This window comes from Oncorhynchus mykiss, chromosome 9 (genome assembly GCF_057628025.1).
Source record: "Oncorhynchus mykiss isolate SJ-2025 chromosome 9, ASM5762802v1, whole genome shotgun sequence".
NCBI classification, from domain to species: domain Eukaryota; kingdom Metazoa; phylum Chordata; class Actinopteri; order Salmoniformes; family Salmonidae; genus Oncorhynchus; species Oncorhynchus mykiss.
This window is the reverse complement of record NC_143030.1, coordinates 46823231-46839208: the sequence shown is the minus strand read 5'-3', so window position 1 is coordinate 46839208 and position 15978 is coordinate 46823231. Positions and strand designations below refer to the sequence as shown.

The 15978-nt window shown below is 46.8% G+C and overlaps 1 protein-coding gene and 1 long non-coding RNA gene across 5 annotated transcripts in view; one reads left to right on the top strand and one right to left on the bottom strand.

The window, feature by feature from the left end:
• Positions 1-15978, bottom strand: part of LOC110532106 (intermediate filament family orphan 2) — a 42110-nt gene that overhangs the window by 12473 nt on the left and 13659 nt on the right. For all 4 annotated transcript variants that reach the window (XM_021615723.3, XM_090184332.1, XM_021615725.3 and 1 more), the window contains exons 2-3: positions 13409-13469; positions 11680-11778 (exon numbers count right to left, since the gene is read on the bottom strand). In XM_021615723.3, the coding sequence (XP_021471398.2) occupies positions 11680-11778; positions 13409-13469 (160 nt within the window). The remainder of the gene's footprint in view (positions 1-11679; positions 11779-13408; positions 13470-15978) is intronic.
• Positions 131-6787, top strand: LOC149981229 (uncharacterized). The gene is made up of 4 exons (XR_016483280.1): positions 131-360; positions 547-581; positions 5602-5714; positions 6391-6787. It is a non-coding gene; the product is annotated as an uncharacterized LOC149981229 (long non-coding RNA).

Below are 15978 nucleotides of genomic sequence, written 5' to 3'. Positions count from 1 at the left end.
ATTGCGATTAATTGGCTGAATCACACAAAATAATAATTCTGTCCCAACTGATGTAATTCTATACATAGGGAAAAGCCTATCACATGAAGTGGTAACTTATTTGTTCCTGTTTACACACTATATTTCAAAGGCATTAAAATGCATATGGCGATCCATCCAAAACCCCATTTGCGGCACGCACAGTTGGGACGGAAAATGGAGTGCAGTCCAGCTGCTCTCATGCAGACCTGTCAGAGGACAAGCAGAGAGAGAAAAGGTGTGTCTCCAGAACATCTGAGGTCTACAAAACGTTGACAGCCGTTGCACTGGACAATAGACTGGACAAGAACTTGGAGCCAATGTGCCAGTTCAAACACACTGGTATGTAACACTTTAATAATTTCATAACAGTTCGTGCATCTGCAGTGCTTTTTATAACATATATGAGATTGGAAAGTCCTGCTACTGTATAACTGTCATGCTGTTTAATAAACTTGAAAGGTGATTTGTAGTTCACTGAACTACAAATAAGTATTTTAATAACCGGATGTAAACGTTTGTCCACAGGAGAGCTTGAGTCATACCACAGTTCCATGCTTAAGGTGTCATGTTGTCTTGTCTCTGTCCTTTCCCTTCACCCTGTCTCCCTCTGCTGGTCGTGTCAGGTTACCTTTTCTCCCCTTCTTTCCCCCAGCTGTTCCCTGTCTCCTCCTAACTACCCATTCACCCCGTTCCCCACCTGTTCCCTTTTTCCCTCTGATTAGGTCCCTATATCTCCCTCTGTTTCTGCTCCTGTCCTTGTCGGATTCTTGTTTGTTTGTGTGTCTCATGCCTGAACCAGACTATCATCGTGTGTGCTGCAACCTTGTCCTGTCCTGTCGGAATCTACCTGTCCATCTGAGCCCACGTGTGTTCGTCATTAAAGAACTCTGTTTAAGTTGATTCGCTTTTGGGTCCTCATTCACTCACCTTAACAGAAGAATCCGACCAAGAATGGACCCAGCGACTTCGGATCCTCTCTACTCAGCCGTCGAGATCCAGGGAGCGATGCTAGGCAGACACGAGCAGGAATTGTCTGCTGCTCGACATGCCGTTGAGACCCTGGCCACCCAAGTCTCCAACCTCACAGAACAGGTTCACCATCTCCGCCTCGATCCACCGGCCACTTCCAGGGCTTTCGAATCCCCGGAGCCCAGAATCAATAACCCGCCGTGTTACTCTGGGGAGCCCACTGAATGCCGCTCGTTCCTCACCCAGTGTGATATTGTGTTTTCTCTCCAGCCCAACACTTACTCCAGGAGCACTGCTCGTGTCGCCTACGTCATATCTCTCCTTATTGGACGGGCTCGTGAGTGGGGCACGGCAATCTGGGAGGCAAGGGCTGAGTGTACTAACCAGTATCAGGACTTTAAGGAGGAGATGATACGGGTTTTTGATCGATCTGTTTTTGGGGAGGAGGCTTCCAGGGCCCTGTCTTCCCTATGTCAAGGCAATCGATCCATAACAGACTACTCTATTGAGTTTCGCACTCTTGCTGCCTCCAGTGGCTGGAACGAGCCGGCTTTGCTCGCTCGTCTTCTGGAGGGTCTCCGCGCAGAGGTAAAGGATGAGATTCTCTCCCGGGAGGTTCCTTCCAGCGTGGATTCCTTGATTGAACTCGCTATTCGCATTGAGCGACGGGTTGATCTTCGTCACCGAGCTCGTGGAAAGGAGCTCGCGTTCTCCGTTGCCCCCCTCTCCGCATCACTACCATCTTCCTCTGCCGGCTCGGGAGCTGAGCCTATGCAGCTGGGAGGTATCCGCATCTCGACTAAGGAGAGGGAACGGAGAATCACCAACCGCCTCTGTCTCTATTGCGGTTCTGCTGGTCATTTTGTCACTTCATGTCCAGTAAAAGCCAGAGCTCATCAGTAAGCGGAGGGCTACTGGTGAGCGCTACTACTCCTGTCTCTCCTTCAAGATCCTGCACTACCTTGTCGGTCCATCTACGCTGGACCGGTTCGTCAGCTTCCTGCAGTGCCTTAATAGACTCTGGGGCGGAGGGCTGTTTTATGGACGAGACCTGGGCTCGGGAACATGACATTCCTCTCAGACAGTTAAGGGAGTCCACGGCCTTGTTCGCCCTGGATGGTAGTCCTCTCCCCAGGATTCAGCGTGAGACGCTACCTTTAACCCTCACTGTTTCTGGTAATCATAGCGAAACCATTTCTTTTTTGATTTTTCGTTCACCTTTTACACCTGTTGTTTTGGGCCATCCCTGGCTAGTTTGTCATAATCCTTCCATTAATTGGTCTAGTAATTCTATCCTCTCCTGGAACGTCTCTTGTCATGTGAAATGTTTAATGTCTGCTATCCCTCCTGTTTCCTCTGTCTCTTCTTCACAGGAGGAGCCTGGTGATTTGACAGGGGTGCCGGAGGAATATCACGATCTGCGCACGGTGTTCAGTCGGTCCAGGGCCACCTCTCTTCCTCCACACCGGTCGTATGATTGTAGTATTGATCTTCTTCCGGGAACCACTCCCCCCCGGGGTAGACTATACTCTCTGTCGGCTCCCGAACGTAAGGCTCTCGAGGATTATTTGTCTGTAGCTCTTGACGCCGGTACCATAGTCCCCTCCTCCTCTCCCGCCGGAGCGGGGTTTTTTTTTGTCAAGAAGAAGGACGGGTCTCTGCGCCCCTGCATAGATTATCGAGGGCTGAATGACATAACAGTTAAGAATCGTTATCCGCTTCCTCTTATGTCTTCAGCCTTCGAGATCCTGCAGGGAGCCAGGTTTTTCACTAAGTTGGACCTTCGTAACGCTTACCATCTCGTGCGCATCAGGGAGGGGGACGAGTGGAAGACGGCGTTTAACACTCCGTTAGGGCACTTTGAATACCGGGTTCTTCCTTTCGGCCTCGCTAACGCTCCAGCTGTCTTTCAGGCATTAGTCAATGATGTCCTGAGAGACATGCTGAACATCTTTGTTTTCGTTTACCTTGACGATATCCTGATTTTTTCACCGTCACTCCAGATTCATGTTCAGCACGTTCGACGTGTCCTCCAGCGCCTTTTAGAGAATTGTCTTTTTGTGAAGGCTGAGAAGTGCACTTTTCATGCCTCCTCCGTCACATTTCTCGGTTCTGTTATTTCCGCTGAAGGCATTAAGATGGATCCCGCTAAAGTCCAAGCTGTCATTGATTGGCCCGTCCCTAAGTCACGCGTCGAGCTGCAGCGCTTTCTCGGCTTCGCGAACTTCTATCGTCGTTTCATCCGTAATTTCGGTCAGGTGGCCGCTCCTCTCACAGCCCTTACTTCTGTCAAGACGTGCTTTAAGTGGTCCGTTTCCGCCCAGGGAGCTTTTGATCTCCTCAAGAATCGTTTTACATCCGCTCCTATCCTTGTTACACCTGACGTCTCTAGACAGTTCGTTGTCGAGGTTGACGCGTCAGAGGTGGGCGTGGGAGCCATTCTTTCTCAGCGCTTCCTCTCTGACGACAAGGTCCACCCATGCGCGTATTTTTCTCATCGCCTGTCCCCGTCGGAACGTAACTATGATGTGGGAAACCGCGAACTGCTCGCCATCCGGTTAGCCCTAGGCGAATGGCGACAGTGGTTGGAGGGGGCGACCGTTCCTTTTGTCGTTTGGACTGACCATAGGAACCTTGAGTACATCCGTTCTGCCAAACGACTTAATGCGCGTCAGGCGCGTTGGGCGCTGTTTTTCGCTCGTTTCGAGTTCGTGATTTCTTATCGTCCGGGTTCTAAGAACACCAAGCCTGATGCTTTATCTCGTCTCTTCAGTTCTTCAGTAGCCTCCACTGACCCCGAGGGGATTCTCCCTGAGGGGCGTGTTGTCGGATTGACTGTCTGGGGAATTGAGAGGCAGGTAAAGCAAGCGCTCACTCACACTCCGTCGCCGCGCGCTTGTCCTAGGAACCTTCTTTTCGTTCCCGTTCCTACTCGTCTGGCCGTTCTTCAGTGGGCTCACTCTGCCAAGTTAGCCGGCCACCCTGGCGTTCGGGGTACGCTTGCTTCCATTCGCCAGCGTTTTTGGTGGCCCACCCGGGAGCATGACACGCGTCGTTTCGTGGCTGCTTGTTCGGTCTGCGCGCAGACTAAGTCCGGTAACTCCCCTCCTGCCGGCCGTCTCAGGCCGCTTCCCATTCCCTCTCGACCGTGGTCTCACATCGCCTTAGATTTTGTCACCGGACTGCCTTCGTCAGCGGGGAAGACTGTTATTCTTACGGTTGTCGATAGGTTCTCTAAGGCGGCTCATTTCATTCCCCTTGCTAAGCTTCCTTCTGCTAAAGAGACGGCACAAATCATCATCGAGAATGTTTTCAGAATTCATGGCCTTCCGTCAGACGTCGTTTCGGACAGAGGTCCGCAATTCACGTCTCAATTTTGGAGGGAGTTTTGCCGTTTGATTGGGGCTTCCGTCAGTCTCTCTTCCGGCTTTCACCCCCAGTCTAACGGTCAAGCAGAACGGGCCAATCAGACTATTGGTCGCATCTTACGCAGTCTTTCTTTTCGCAACCCTGCGTCTTGGTCAGAACAGCTCCCCTGGGCAGAATACGCCCACAACTCGCTTCCTTCGTCTGCAACCGGGCTATCTCCTTTTCAGAGTAGCCTCGGGTACCAGCCTCCGTTGTTCTCATCTCAGTTCGCCGAGTCCAGCGTCCCCTCCGCTCAGGCTTTTGTCCAACGTTGCGAGCGCACCTGGAAGAGGGTCAGGTCTGCACTTTGCCGTTATAGGGCGCAGACTGTGAGAGCTGCTAATAAGCGTAGAACGAAGAGCCCTAGATATTGTCGCGGTCAGAGAGTTTGGCTCTCCACTCAGAACCTTCCCCTTAAGACGGCTTCTCGCAAGTTGACCCCGCGGTTCATTGGTCCGTTCCGTATTTCTCGGGTCATTAATCCTGTCGCAGTTCGACTTCTTCTTCCGCGATACCTTCGTCGCGTCCACCCGGTCTTCCATGTCTCCTGTGTTAAGCCCGTTCTTCGCGCCCCCGCTCGTCTTCCCCCCCCCCCCCCATCCTTGTCGAGGGCGCACCCATCTACAGGGTCCGCAGGATTTTGGACATGCGTCCTCGGGGCCGTGGTCACCAGTACCTTGTTGATTGGGAGGGGTACGGTCCTGAGGAGAGGAGTTGGGTTCCCTCTCGGGACGTGCTGGACCGTGCGCTGATCGAGGATTTCCTCCGTTGCCGCCAGGTTTCCTCCTCGAGTGCGCCAGGAGGCGCTCGGTGAGTGGGGGGGTACTGTCATGTTGTCTTGTCTCTGTCCTTTCCCTTCACCCTGTCTCCCTCTGCTGGTCGTGTCAGGTTACCTTTTCTCCCCTTCTTTCCCCCAGCTGTTCCCTGTCTCCTCCTAACTACCCATTCACCCCGTTCCCCACCTGTTCCCTTTTTCCCTCTGATTAGGTCCCTATATCTCCCTCTGTTTCTGCTCCTGTCCTTGTCGGATTCTTGTTTGTTTGTGTGTCTCATGCCTGAACCAGACTATCATCGTGTGTGCTGCAACCTTGTCCTGTCCTGTCGGAATCTACCTGTCCATCTGAGCCCACGTGTGTTCGTCATTAAAGAACTCTGTTTAAGTTGATTCGCTTTTGGGTCCTCATTCACTCACCTTAACATAAGGACACCCAGAAGCGACTATTCGTCCCCTCTCCGTAGTCGCAAAAACCCAGCTGGCCATGATGGACCACGATGAAAATGTGGGCAGTGAACAAGCTACAGTACAACTTCCACAGGTACTTGAAAAACTTGAATGAATGTTTTTATCATGCATGTACATCACACTTTGAAAAATATATATATTTATTTTTTTAACCCCTTTTCTCCCCAATTTCGTGGTATCCAATTGTTAGTAATTACTATCTTGTCTCATCGCTACAACTCCCGTACGGGCTCGGGAGAGACGAAGGTTGAAAGCCATGCGTCCTCCGAAACACAACCCAACCAAGCCGCACTACTTCTTAACACAGGGCGCATCCAACCTGGAAGCCAGCCGCACCAATGTGTTGGAGGAAACACCGTGCACCTGGCGACCTTGGTTAGCGTGTACTGCGCCTGGTCCGCCACAGGAGTCGCTGGTGCGCGATGAGACATGGACACGACCAAATCCTCCCTAACCCGGACGACGCTAGGCCAATTGTGCATCGCCCCACGGACCTCCCCGGTTGCGGCCGGCTGCGCCACCAGAATCTCTGGTGGCACAGCTAGCGCTGCAGTGCCCTAGACCACTGCGCCACCCGGGAGGCCCTTGTACATCACACTTTGAAGACAATTATGTCTAGCATACTATAAAGTACCACCTTCCCTGTTACAACATAAGCTACCTGTATTTTGTGAAACACAAAAAGTATAATTTAGAATATGTGTGTACCATGTAAGCATGTATAACGGCACTCCACATTAATTGTGTAGGTGAGAAACGCTTCAAGGCTGTGTTCCCGAAACAGTCCAAGCAGTGGGTGGCCCGAAAAATGTATGAATCAAAACAGTTCCAGTTCAGGAAGAAACTGGTTGACCAGGTACTGGAGCAACGACAGGATCGAACGGTGGTTTACTGGCATCCTTCATCCCACCTGCTCAAGCCTAACGTCCCAGCCAACATTGTATGTGGCTACTTCTTCATTCTGGAGTGATTCTCTTTCTCAGGTCTCTCTTCTGTGGCAAAGACTTTTGGGATGCACATACTGTACAATAGTCGCTAACATTATGTTGTAACATTGTTGTTTTGTTTTTTTAGAACCAAAAGTTTTCCCTTTTCTTTTAGACATTTTTTATGACTCAAAATAACATTACAATACTTGCTTTATTGGTCCATTTGCATGGATATTCTTTATTTATGTAGTCAAAGTACAGTTGAAGTCTGAAGTTTACATACACCATAGCCAAATCAATTTTAACTCAGGTTTTCACAATTACTGACATTTAATCTGAGTACAAATTCCCTGTCTTAGGTCAGTTAGGATCACCACTTTATTTGAAGAATGTGAAATGTCAGAATAATAGTAGAGAGAATGATTTATTTCAGCTTTTATTTACTTCATCACATTCGCAGTGGGTCAGAAGTTTACACTCAATTAGCATTTGGTAGAATTTCCTTAAAATTGTTTATCTTCGGTCAAATGTTTTGGGTAGCCTTCCACAAGCTTCCCACAATAAGTTGGGTGAATTTTGGCCCATTCCTCCTGACAGAGCTGGTGTAACTGACAGTTCTGCCCACAAATGTTCTATGGGATTGAGGTCAGGGCCTTGTGATGGCCACTCCAATACCTTGATTTTGTTGTCCTTAAGCCATTTTGCCACAACATTGGAAGTATGCTTGGGGTCACTGTCCATTTGAAAGATCCATTTGCGACCAAGCTTTAACTTCCTGACTGATGCCTTGAGATGTTGCTTCAATATATCCACGTAATTTTCCTTCCTCATGAAGCCATCTATTTTGTGAAGTGCACCAGTCCCTCCTGCAGCAAAGCACCCCCACAACATGATGCTGCCACCCCCATGCTTCACGGTTGGGATGGTGTTCTTCGGCTTGCAAGCTTCCCCCTTTGTCCTTCAAACATAACGATGGTCATTTTGGCCAAAAAGTTCTATTTTTGTCTCACCAGACCTGAGGACATTTCTCCAAAAAGTACGATCTTTGTCCTCATGTGCAGTTGAAAGCAGTAGTATGGCTTTTTTTATGGCGGTTTTGGAGCAGTGGCTTCTTCCTTGCTGAGTGGCCTTTCAGGTTATATCGATATAGGACTCTTTTTACTGTGGATATAGATACTTTTGTACCTGTTTCCTCCAGCATCGTCACAAGGTCCTTTGCTGTTGCTTTGGGATTGATTTGCACTTTTCGCACCAGAAGTACATTCATCTCTAGGAGACAGAACTTGTCTCCTTCCTGAGCGATATGATGGCTGCGTGGTCCCAAGGTGTTTATACTTGCGCACTATTGTTTGCACAGATGAACGTGGTACCTTCAGGCGTTTGGAAATTGCTCCCAAGGATGAACCAGACTTGTGGAGGTCTACAATTTTTTTCTGAGGTCTTGGCTGATTTCTTTTGATTTTCCCATGATGTCAAGCAAAGAGGCACTGAGTTTGAAGGTTGACCTTGAAATACAGCCACAGGTACACCTCCAATTGACTCAAATGATGCCAATTAGCCTATCAGAAGCTTCTAAAGCCATGGCATCATTTTCTGGAATTTCCCAAGCTGTTTAAAGGCACAGTCAACTTCGTGTATGTGAACTTCTGACCCACTAGAATTGTGATACAGTGAAATAATCTGTCTGTCAACAATTGTTGGAAAAATTACTTGTGTCATGCACAAAGTAGATGTCCTAACCGACTTGCCAAAACTATAGTTTGTTTAACAAGAACTTTGTGGAGTGGTTGAAAAATGAATTTGAATGATTCCAACCTAAGTGTATGTAAACTTTCGACTTCAACTGTACCTAACCTGACACACATCACAGGCTGGGAGTAGCACAAACCATTAACTGTTTACAAGCCATGGGAGTCTTTCACTTCCCAAAAAACAGTGTAGACCCCATAGGGTGATGGATATTTAGTGAGGATGGCATTTACCACGCAGGATGGGAGAGGAATCCAGACTCCTGGACCCAGTGTCTCGCCACGGAGGACCCATTCCAAAACGATGCGGTAGAAGACCAGTCTGAACTGCCTGGAATAACAATTTTAAATCAAAGGACAAAGTGGATTTGAGAATCTGGAGCAGTAGCCATGTACTTATAACATTTTATTTCTTGACAATATGAAAACAGGTTCTTATTTTCTGTTCGTTGTTGTTGCTGTTATTTCAAGTTCAATTATGTAGGCCTATATTTTCTATATCTTACTCAAATAGCATTGTGATAATGTGAAAAAATATCAAGACAGTGTTTGGGCTAATATAAAAACATATACCCACAACGGTCATTGAGCGTTATGATAAGCGATATTTCAAAAAAGTAAAGTTCAGCTACTTACTTGTTGGATAACTGTCCTTGTGGCCCAGCCGGAACGGGGTTGCGTCTCCAATTTCTTTTTGAGATACTGAAAAATGTTTCCAGGCACCAGAGTTGATGTGGACAGCAAAATCCCTGTGGTCGCGAAAGCAAACTAGCTGCTCCTCATCATCAAATTCTCTGCAGCATAAGCATTCATCAACATTGAAGCACAGTTACCACAACTGCACCACCAATCTGCGTTCATCCTGGGAGAGGCTGGGGCTGTGGTCCTGCTGCTGCGGCCTCGGTGGCAAGAGCGACAGCGGCCAGGTGAAGCTCAATTTTCCTCAATTCTTTGTCAGAAAACTCAGGCTCAAATAAATACGGTTCGACGACACCATCAACGCCCCTCTCTGTAGTTTGATTAATGACACGCGAGTATTTCGTCATCAGACATGTTTGTAGGTTGTTGTTTACTTCGCATACCTAATCTGTCATTTTTATGTAAAGGTATTTCCTCACAAGAGTGCACATGCACAGTTGTTACCTATCTCTGGTGTTGTTGCAGTCAGCCAAATAATTATATAAAATCATCGAAATTGTTTTAGTTGGAGAAGTACACATTTCCTGACCGATAGTACTTTTGATTAAAAAAATTCTCACTGGGATGTAAGCTTTCACTAAAACAAAGAATTTGTCTACTGACAACAGAGCAGAGCTAGCAGTACAACTTTCCAGTTCTAGACTGCAGGGAGAGAGAAGGGGAGAAGGCAAACTACACCTAACTACACGAACAAAAATATAAACACAACATGCAACAATTTCAAAGGTTTTACTGAGTTACAGTTCATAAAAGTACAAACAAACAAATTCCTTAGGCCCTAATAAATGGACTTGACATGACTGGGAATACAGATTTGCATCTGTTGGTCACAGAAACCTTTAAAAAAGATAGGGGCATGGACCAGAAAACCAGTCAGTATCTGGTGTAGACACCATTTGCCTCATGCAGCGTGACATATCTCTTTTGCATAGGGTTGATCAGGCTGTTGGTTTTGGCTGTGGAATGTTGTCCCACTCCTCTTCAATGGCTTTGCAAAGTTGCTGGATATTGGTGGGAACTGGAACACTCTGTCGTCCACGTCAATCCAGAGCATCGCAAACATGCTCAATGGGTGACATGTCTGGCGAGTATGCAGGCCATGGAAGAACTGGGACATTTTCAGCTTCCAGGAATTGTGTACAGATCCATGCAACATGGGGCTGTGCATTGTCATGCTGAAACATGAGGTGATGGTGGCGGATGAATGGCACGACAACGGGCCTCAGGGTCTCGTCATGGTATCTCTGTGCATTAAGATTGTAATCGGTAAAATGCAATTGTGGTTGTTGTCCGTAGCTTATGCGTGCCCATACCATAAACCCCACCACCACTAGGGGGCACTTTGTTCACAACGTTGACATCAACAAACCACTCGCCCATACAACACCAAACATGCTGTCTGCCATCTGCCCGGTACAGTTGAAACCTGGATTCTCTAGTGTGCCCGTGGCCATCGTAGGTGAGCATTTACCCACTGACCTCGGTTACGACGCCAAACTGCAGTCAGGTCAAGACCCTGCTTAGGATGATGAGCACGCAGATGAGCTTCCCTGAGATGGTTCCTGACAGTTTGTGCAGAAAATATTAGGTTGTGCAAACCCACAATTTCATCAGCTGTTCGGGTGGCTGGTCTCAGACGATCCCGCAGCTTCTTGATATGCCATATCTGTCACGTGGATGGATTATCTTGGCAAATGAGAAGTGCTCACTAACAGAAATTTGTGCACAAAATTGGAAATAAATAAGCGTTTTGTGCTAAGGAAAATTTCTGGGATCTTTTATTTCAGCTCATGAAACCAACACTTTACATGTTGCGTTTATATTTTTGTTCAGTATAGTTTCAATGTATGGAATCACATAGGTAATGTTGGATTTAAGGTAAACTTCCCCTTTAACAGACAGTGCCATTTTTTAAACAAAGAACAAATTAACTTGAAAGGGTTCAAAAGTGACTGGGAAGGGCCAAAGTGTGGTTGCGTGTGAAACAGTAGTCGGGCCGGGTTTTGGCTAATCTGTGAACGTAGCTACTCCAGACCACAGACTGGGCGAGTCCGGAGCCCAGCTGGAGTTCATTAGAAAGCAGGCCAAAACCACAGAGCCTCAAAGAACAGGCGGAGGCTGTGTGAGGCAAGCCATAGGGGTTTCTCATCTCACTCCTACTCTGCCTGTCTGTCTGTCCGCCCGGCCACCCATCCGTTCGTCTGCCTGCCTGTGCCTGCCTGCTGTTCGTCTGCCTGCCTCTAACCAATTCCAAAGGAATTTCTTAGCCTCAGGGTTCAAGGGAGACTGTCCATGTGTGGTATGACAAAAATGTGTGGTGAGCATTCTGACTGCCAGGCTGTACATATCACCAACGGAGAGAGTGGTAGCATGCATCAGTTGCAGAAGAGGTGGGTGGATGGATGAATAGATTTACGTTGGGCGGGTGGCAATAAATGGGTGTGATTTTAAAAACAAAGTATAAATAGTGTCAAAAAGCTTTGCAACTTACAGTAAGTTGAACCAGTCCGCACAATTTAAAGTTGGTTGGGTGTTTCTAGTTTAAATGGAGCACACAAAACTACTAAGTGATTACTATTTACTTAACCTTTTACCATGACATGTCTGTGTAAATACCAGGAGAATAAGGGACTGTTGAAGAAAGCCTGAGTGTCATACTTACATTGTCAGTCCTGAGGCTCTTGAAGACCACCAGCTCTGTCTTGAGTCTCTCCACCTTCTCAGTGAGCTGCCCCTGAACCACTTCAGACTCCTGGGCACTCTGGAGAGGGCAGACCGTGGAACAGACAGCCACGTCACACTCTACAACTAATCTATTGACATACCATGGCTCAATACAATTTACACACATTTACGAATAACCATGCGTAAGGCATGTGCTTAGAAAATGTGTCCTAAAACACCTTACAAAAAAACATAAGTTCAACAACTCCTATTATAAGAGCACCCCTTTCTGCATAACATGTTTGAAAAGTCATTTAATTACTCTACAATCCACTCATTTGATGCATCACAACAACAACATTCCAAAGTGGATTGAGTCTTGGGTTCTGGGCCAAGAGCTCCAATAAAAGTAATCTGGAATGCAGCTAGCAGGAACAGTTGAGGCATAGTTAGTCAGGGAGAGTCAGTGATCTTGGCTGTTTTTTGGGGGGTAATGTGATCTCGGTCTTTGGGGGGGGGGGGGGGGGGGGGGGGTTTAAAACACATTAACACACCACTGTTCCCACTGACTAACATATACACAGGGGGACTAAAGCATGTGAAGTCCCCACCCATATCTGTTTTCTATCATGAACTTTCCCATTCTGTTCTGTAGAACAGCGTACAGACACACAGCACATTGCAATACGTCAGAGGCATCCGGAGATATGTTATCGCAACTGCTGAATAGGGAGCTTACTGGCAATCATGCAAAATACACACAAACATGACACAGAGGCTGAGCTTGCATCCCAAGAACCTGTATGTGTACACTTATTCACTTGCCCTCATGGATGTCCCTTAATGAAAGCTAGAATCCTTTATTAAAACAATACCAAAGCAGCCACCCTGCCTCTGTTTTGGTAAAAAGCTGAGGGATGGGCCTAGAGAAATATAACCACTCATAGCTAGAGACCATTCATACATAGAGCTATGGATGTAAGAACTGACCATCCATGAAATCAAAATGACAGATGTTATGTTTTGAGGCTATACAGTCTTTGTTTATATTTCTATTGTTTACAACAGAGTAAAACAAGCTTATATTTGGGGTTCTGATGGGGTACGAACTAGGGTACGAACTCATGAGGCATTTATAAGTTATATTCGTCAAGAATCAATGAGGATACACTGAGTGTACAAAACATTATGAACGCCTGCTCTTTCCATGACACAAACTGACCAGGTGAATCCAGGTGAAAGCTAGGATCCCTTATTGACGTCACTTGTTAAATCCAATTCAATCAGTTTAGATGGAGAGGAGACAGGTTAAAGAAGGATTTTTAAGCCTTGAGACAATTGAGAAATAGATTATAATAACGTATGCCATTTAGAGGGTGAATTGGAAAGACAAAAAAAGTATGGAACGCTTTCAACACCTTGCAGAGTCCATGCCCCGACGAATTGAGGCTATTCTGAGGCCAAAGGGGGGGGGGGGGGGGGGGGGTGCAACTCAATATTAGGAAGGTGTTCTTAATGTTTTGTACCCTGTGTGTACTAATAGCAACTAAGGATTCTAGCTTTAATGGCCAATGACATTTGAACTTTGGATTTAAAAGGAAAATTACCATTCTAAGAAATATGTTGAAATCTCCCTCTTTCCCATGCCTGGATACTTCAGGAGAAGTATTGGGATGCGGTGAGGGAGTATGGTACGGGTGTGATGATTTAAAATGGCGAGCTCTCACCTCCTGTAGTGTCTCCACCATGGCCTCCATCTGCTGGCGCTTAGACAGCTCCTCCTCCCATCTGGAACACATCACACACACAGACACGGTTTGGTCAGTGCAGTCCCAGGGTCAGCCCTGTATAAATCCTAACACAGATCATTTGAGCAGACACCCCTGTAGCCTGTTTACTCACAATCACCCTAGTAGCGCAAGCAATCAACTAACCATGTGAAATCATCAACCTGGAAGCCAGAAAGTCTTTCCTACTCATTCAGCCATTTTCTTTGTTCTCTGTTGTCCACTAAATGCATGGAGGACAGTGATACAATGTCAGGGAAGTCAGTAACTGTCCACAGCTTTGTTGCTATGTAGTAAACACTGTGCTTTCTTCTGTCTAGTCTTGCTGTTCAATGGAGAGTCGCCTTGGCTGAGGCTCAACAGACCATGTGGAATGACTGGGTTCGAACTCAGGTCTCCGGCGCAACACAAGACCGTGTTAGCTTGATGAGCTAAAACCTAGGCATTAGCACTGGGAGTTTCAGGTCTCTGGCAAGGTTCCTCATCACACAGGTGCGGTTGACGCCTACTGTACCTTTGGCCTTCTTCTCACCGAGTCACGGAAACAATGTGACCAACTTTAAGACAAATGCTCAAGTCATGATGAATTATTACACTGTATCAGTCATACGTCAAAAAGGTATCGACGAGGTAACTTGTCTAGGTTATGTACATCTGCTTTAATAGCAGTGCAATAAGCCTGGTACGGACAGTGATGACAGCAGCCTATGTAGACTTAGAGAGAGAGATAGGTCACACCAGAAGGTTACTAAGCAAATACCATTGGACTGTTCTCTTTGCAATAACTATTTACCATCCCGTGGGCAAACATTACTTACAGCGACTGGGAAAATAAAAGTGAAAAGAGGGTGGGTCGTAAAGACAAGATAGCCGTACTTTATTTTGCTCAGTTACAATGTCAACCATTCAATGTTCCCAAACACGTTATTTCACTGTATCATCAAACGGCCTATTGTCAATATGGTCCTCGTCATTTAAGTGTGTCGAGTGTTTCAACGTAATGCCTTCATCAGGTTGTCACAGATGTCACATGCTAGACAATTATCCTTGTCATCTCCGAGAAACAGAAAACAGTGGCTCTCTTTCGAGGAACGCTACAAAGTGGACAAGGAAAAGAGCATGATCTCACTGTCAACACTATATGCACTCAGTGGCCCCCTATCACTTTGAAGCATCAGGAGACGGGGTATTTTAAGAGAATACATTGATTCGTGTGCCTGTGTGTGGTAGGTAAGCAATGCATGTAAAGATAGCTGAGATATGACGAACATAGGCTGCCACTGCCACATATGCCAACGACTCAGGGATAGCCAAGAATCGGCCATTGATTCAGTTACACGAGTGCGATGTTTTGGCCTAACATGCATTTCAGATGGTCTCTCTCTCTTTTTCTGCCATTTACACCGTTAGGCTACTCTATGGCCAAGCCACAATTCTAGATCAGTAGGCTTGTCTCCTTTAGTACACAGACTTTTATCAGTTGAAGAACTCCTTGTTCTTCTGGAGAGCAGATCGAGTGGAGAGATGGCGGTTGACTCTGTAAATATACAGTCAAACTGTGACTGAGATTCTCCCCTGTGGGTCCCCATGCTTGTGAACAAAATGAAAAAACCTTGAGGCAAAATGTGTAAGATATTCTGTAGCTCATCCAAAAACACCAAGGCTGTTTTTAACGTGTCAACATGGATCTGCTTGCTTATACTACGTATATATGCCAATTAGCACACACTTTTATCTAAAGCTTACAGTCATGCGTGCATACATTTTATGTCTGGGTGGCCCTAGCAGGAATCAAGCCCACCCTGGCGTTACAAGCTCCATGCTCTACTGCCTGAGCTACACATCCACCACGCTAGTTTATTTAACAAAGGCCATTTGACTTCAATGGTACCGTTTTATATACACTATATATACAAAATGACGTGGACCCCCCCCTTCAACTTATTGGATTCGCCTATTTCAGCGACACCCGTTGCTGACAGGTGTATAAAAAAAGTCAGTTTGTCAAATTTCTTCCCTGCTAGAGCTGCCCTGGTCAACTGTAAGTGCTGTTATTGTGAAGCGGAAACATCTACGAGCAACAACGGCTCAGCCGCGAAGTGGTAGGCCATACAAGCTCACAGAATGGGACCACCGAGTGCTGAACACTCCCTACCGAGTTCCAAATTGCCTCTGGAAGCAACGTCAGCACAAGAACTGTTCGTCGGGAGCATTATGAAATGGGGTTCCATGGCTGAGCAGCCGTACAGAAGCCTAAAATCACCATGTGCAATGCCAAGCGTCGGCAGGAGTGGTAAAGCACGCTTCACCCTCTGGCAGTCCGACGGAAGAATCTGGGTTTGACGGAAGAATCTGGGTTTGGCGGATGCCAGGAAAACACTACCTACCCGAACGCATAGTGCCAACTGTAAAGTTTGGTGGAGGAGGAATAATGGTCTGGGGCCGTGTTTCATGGTTCGGGCTAGGCCCCTTAGTTCCCGTGAAGGGAAATCTTAACGCTACAGCATATA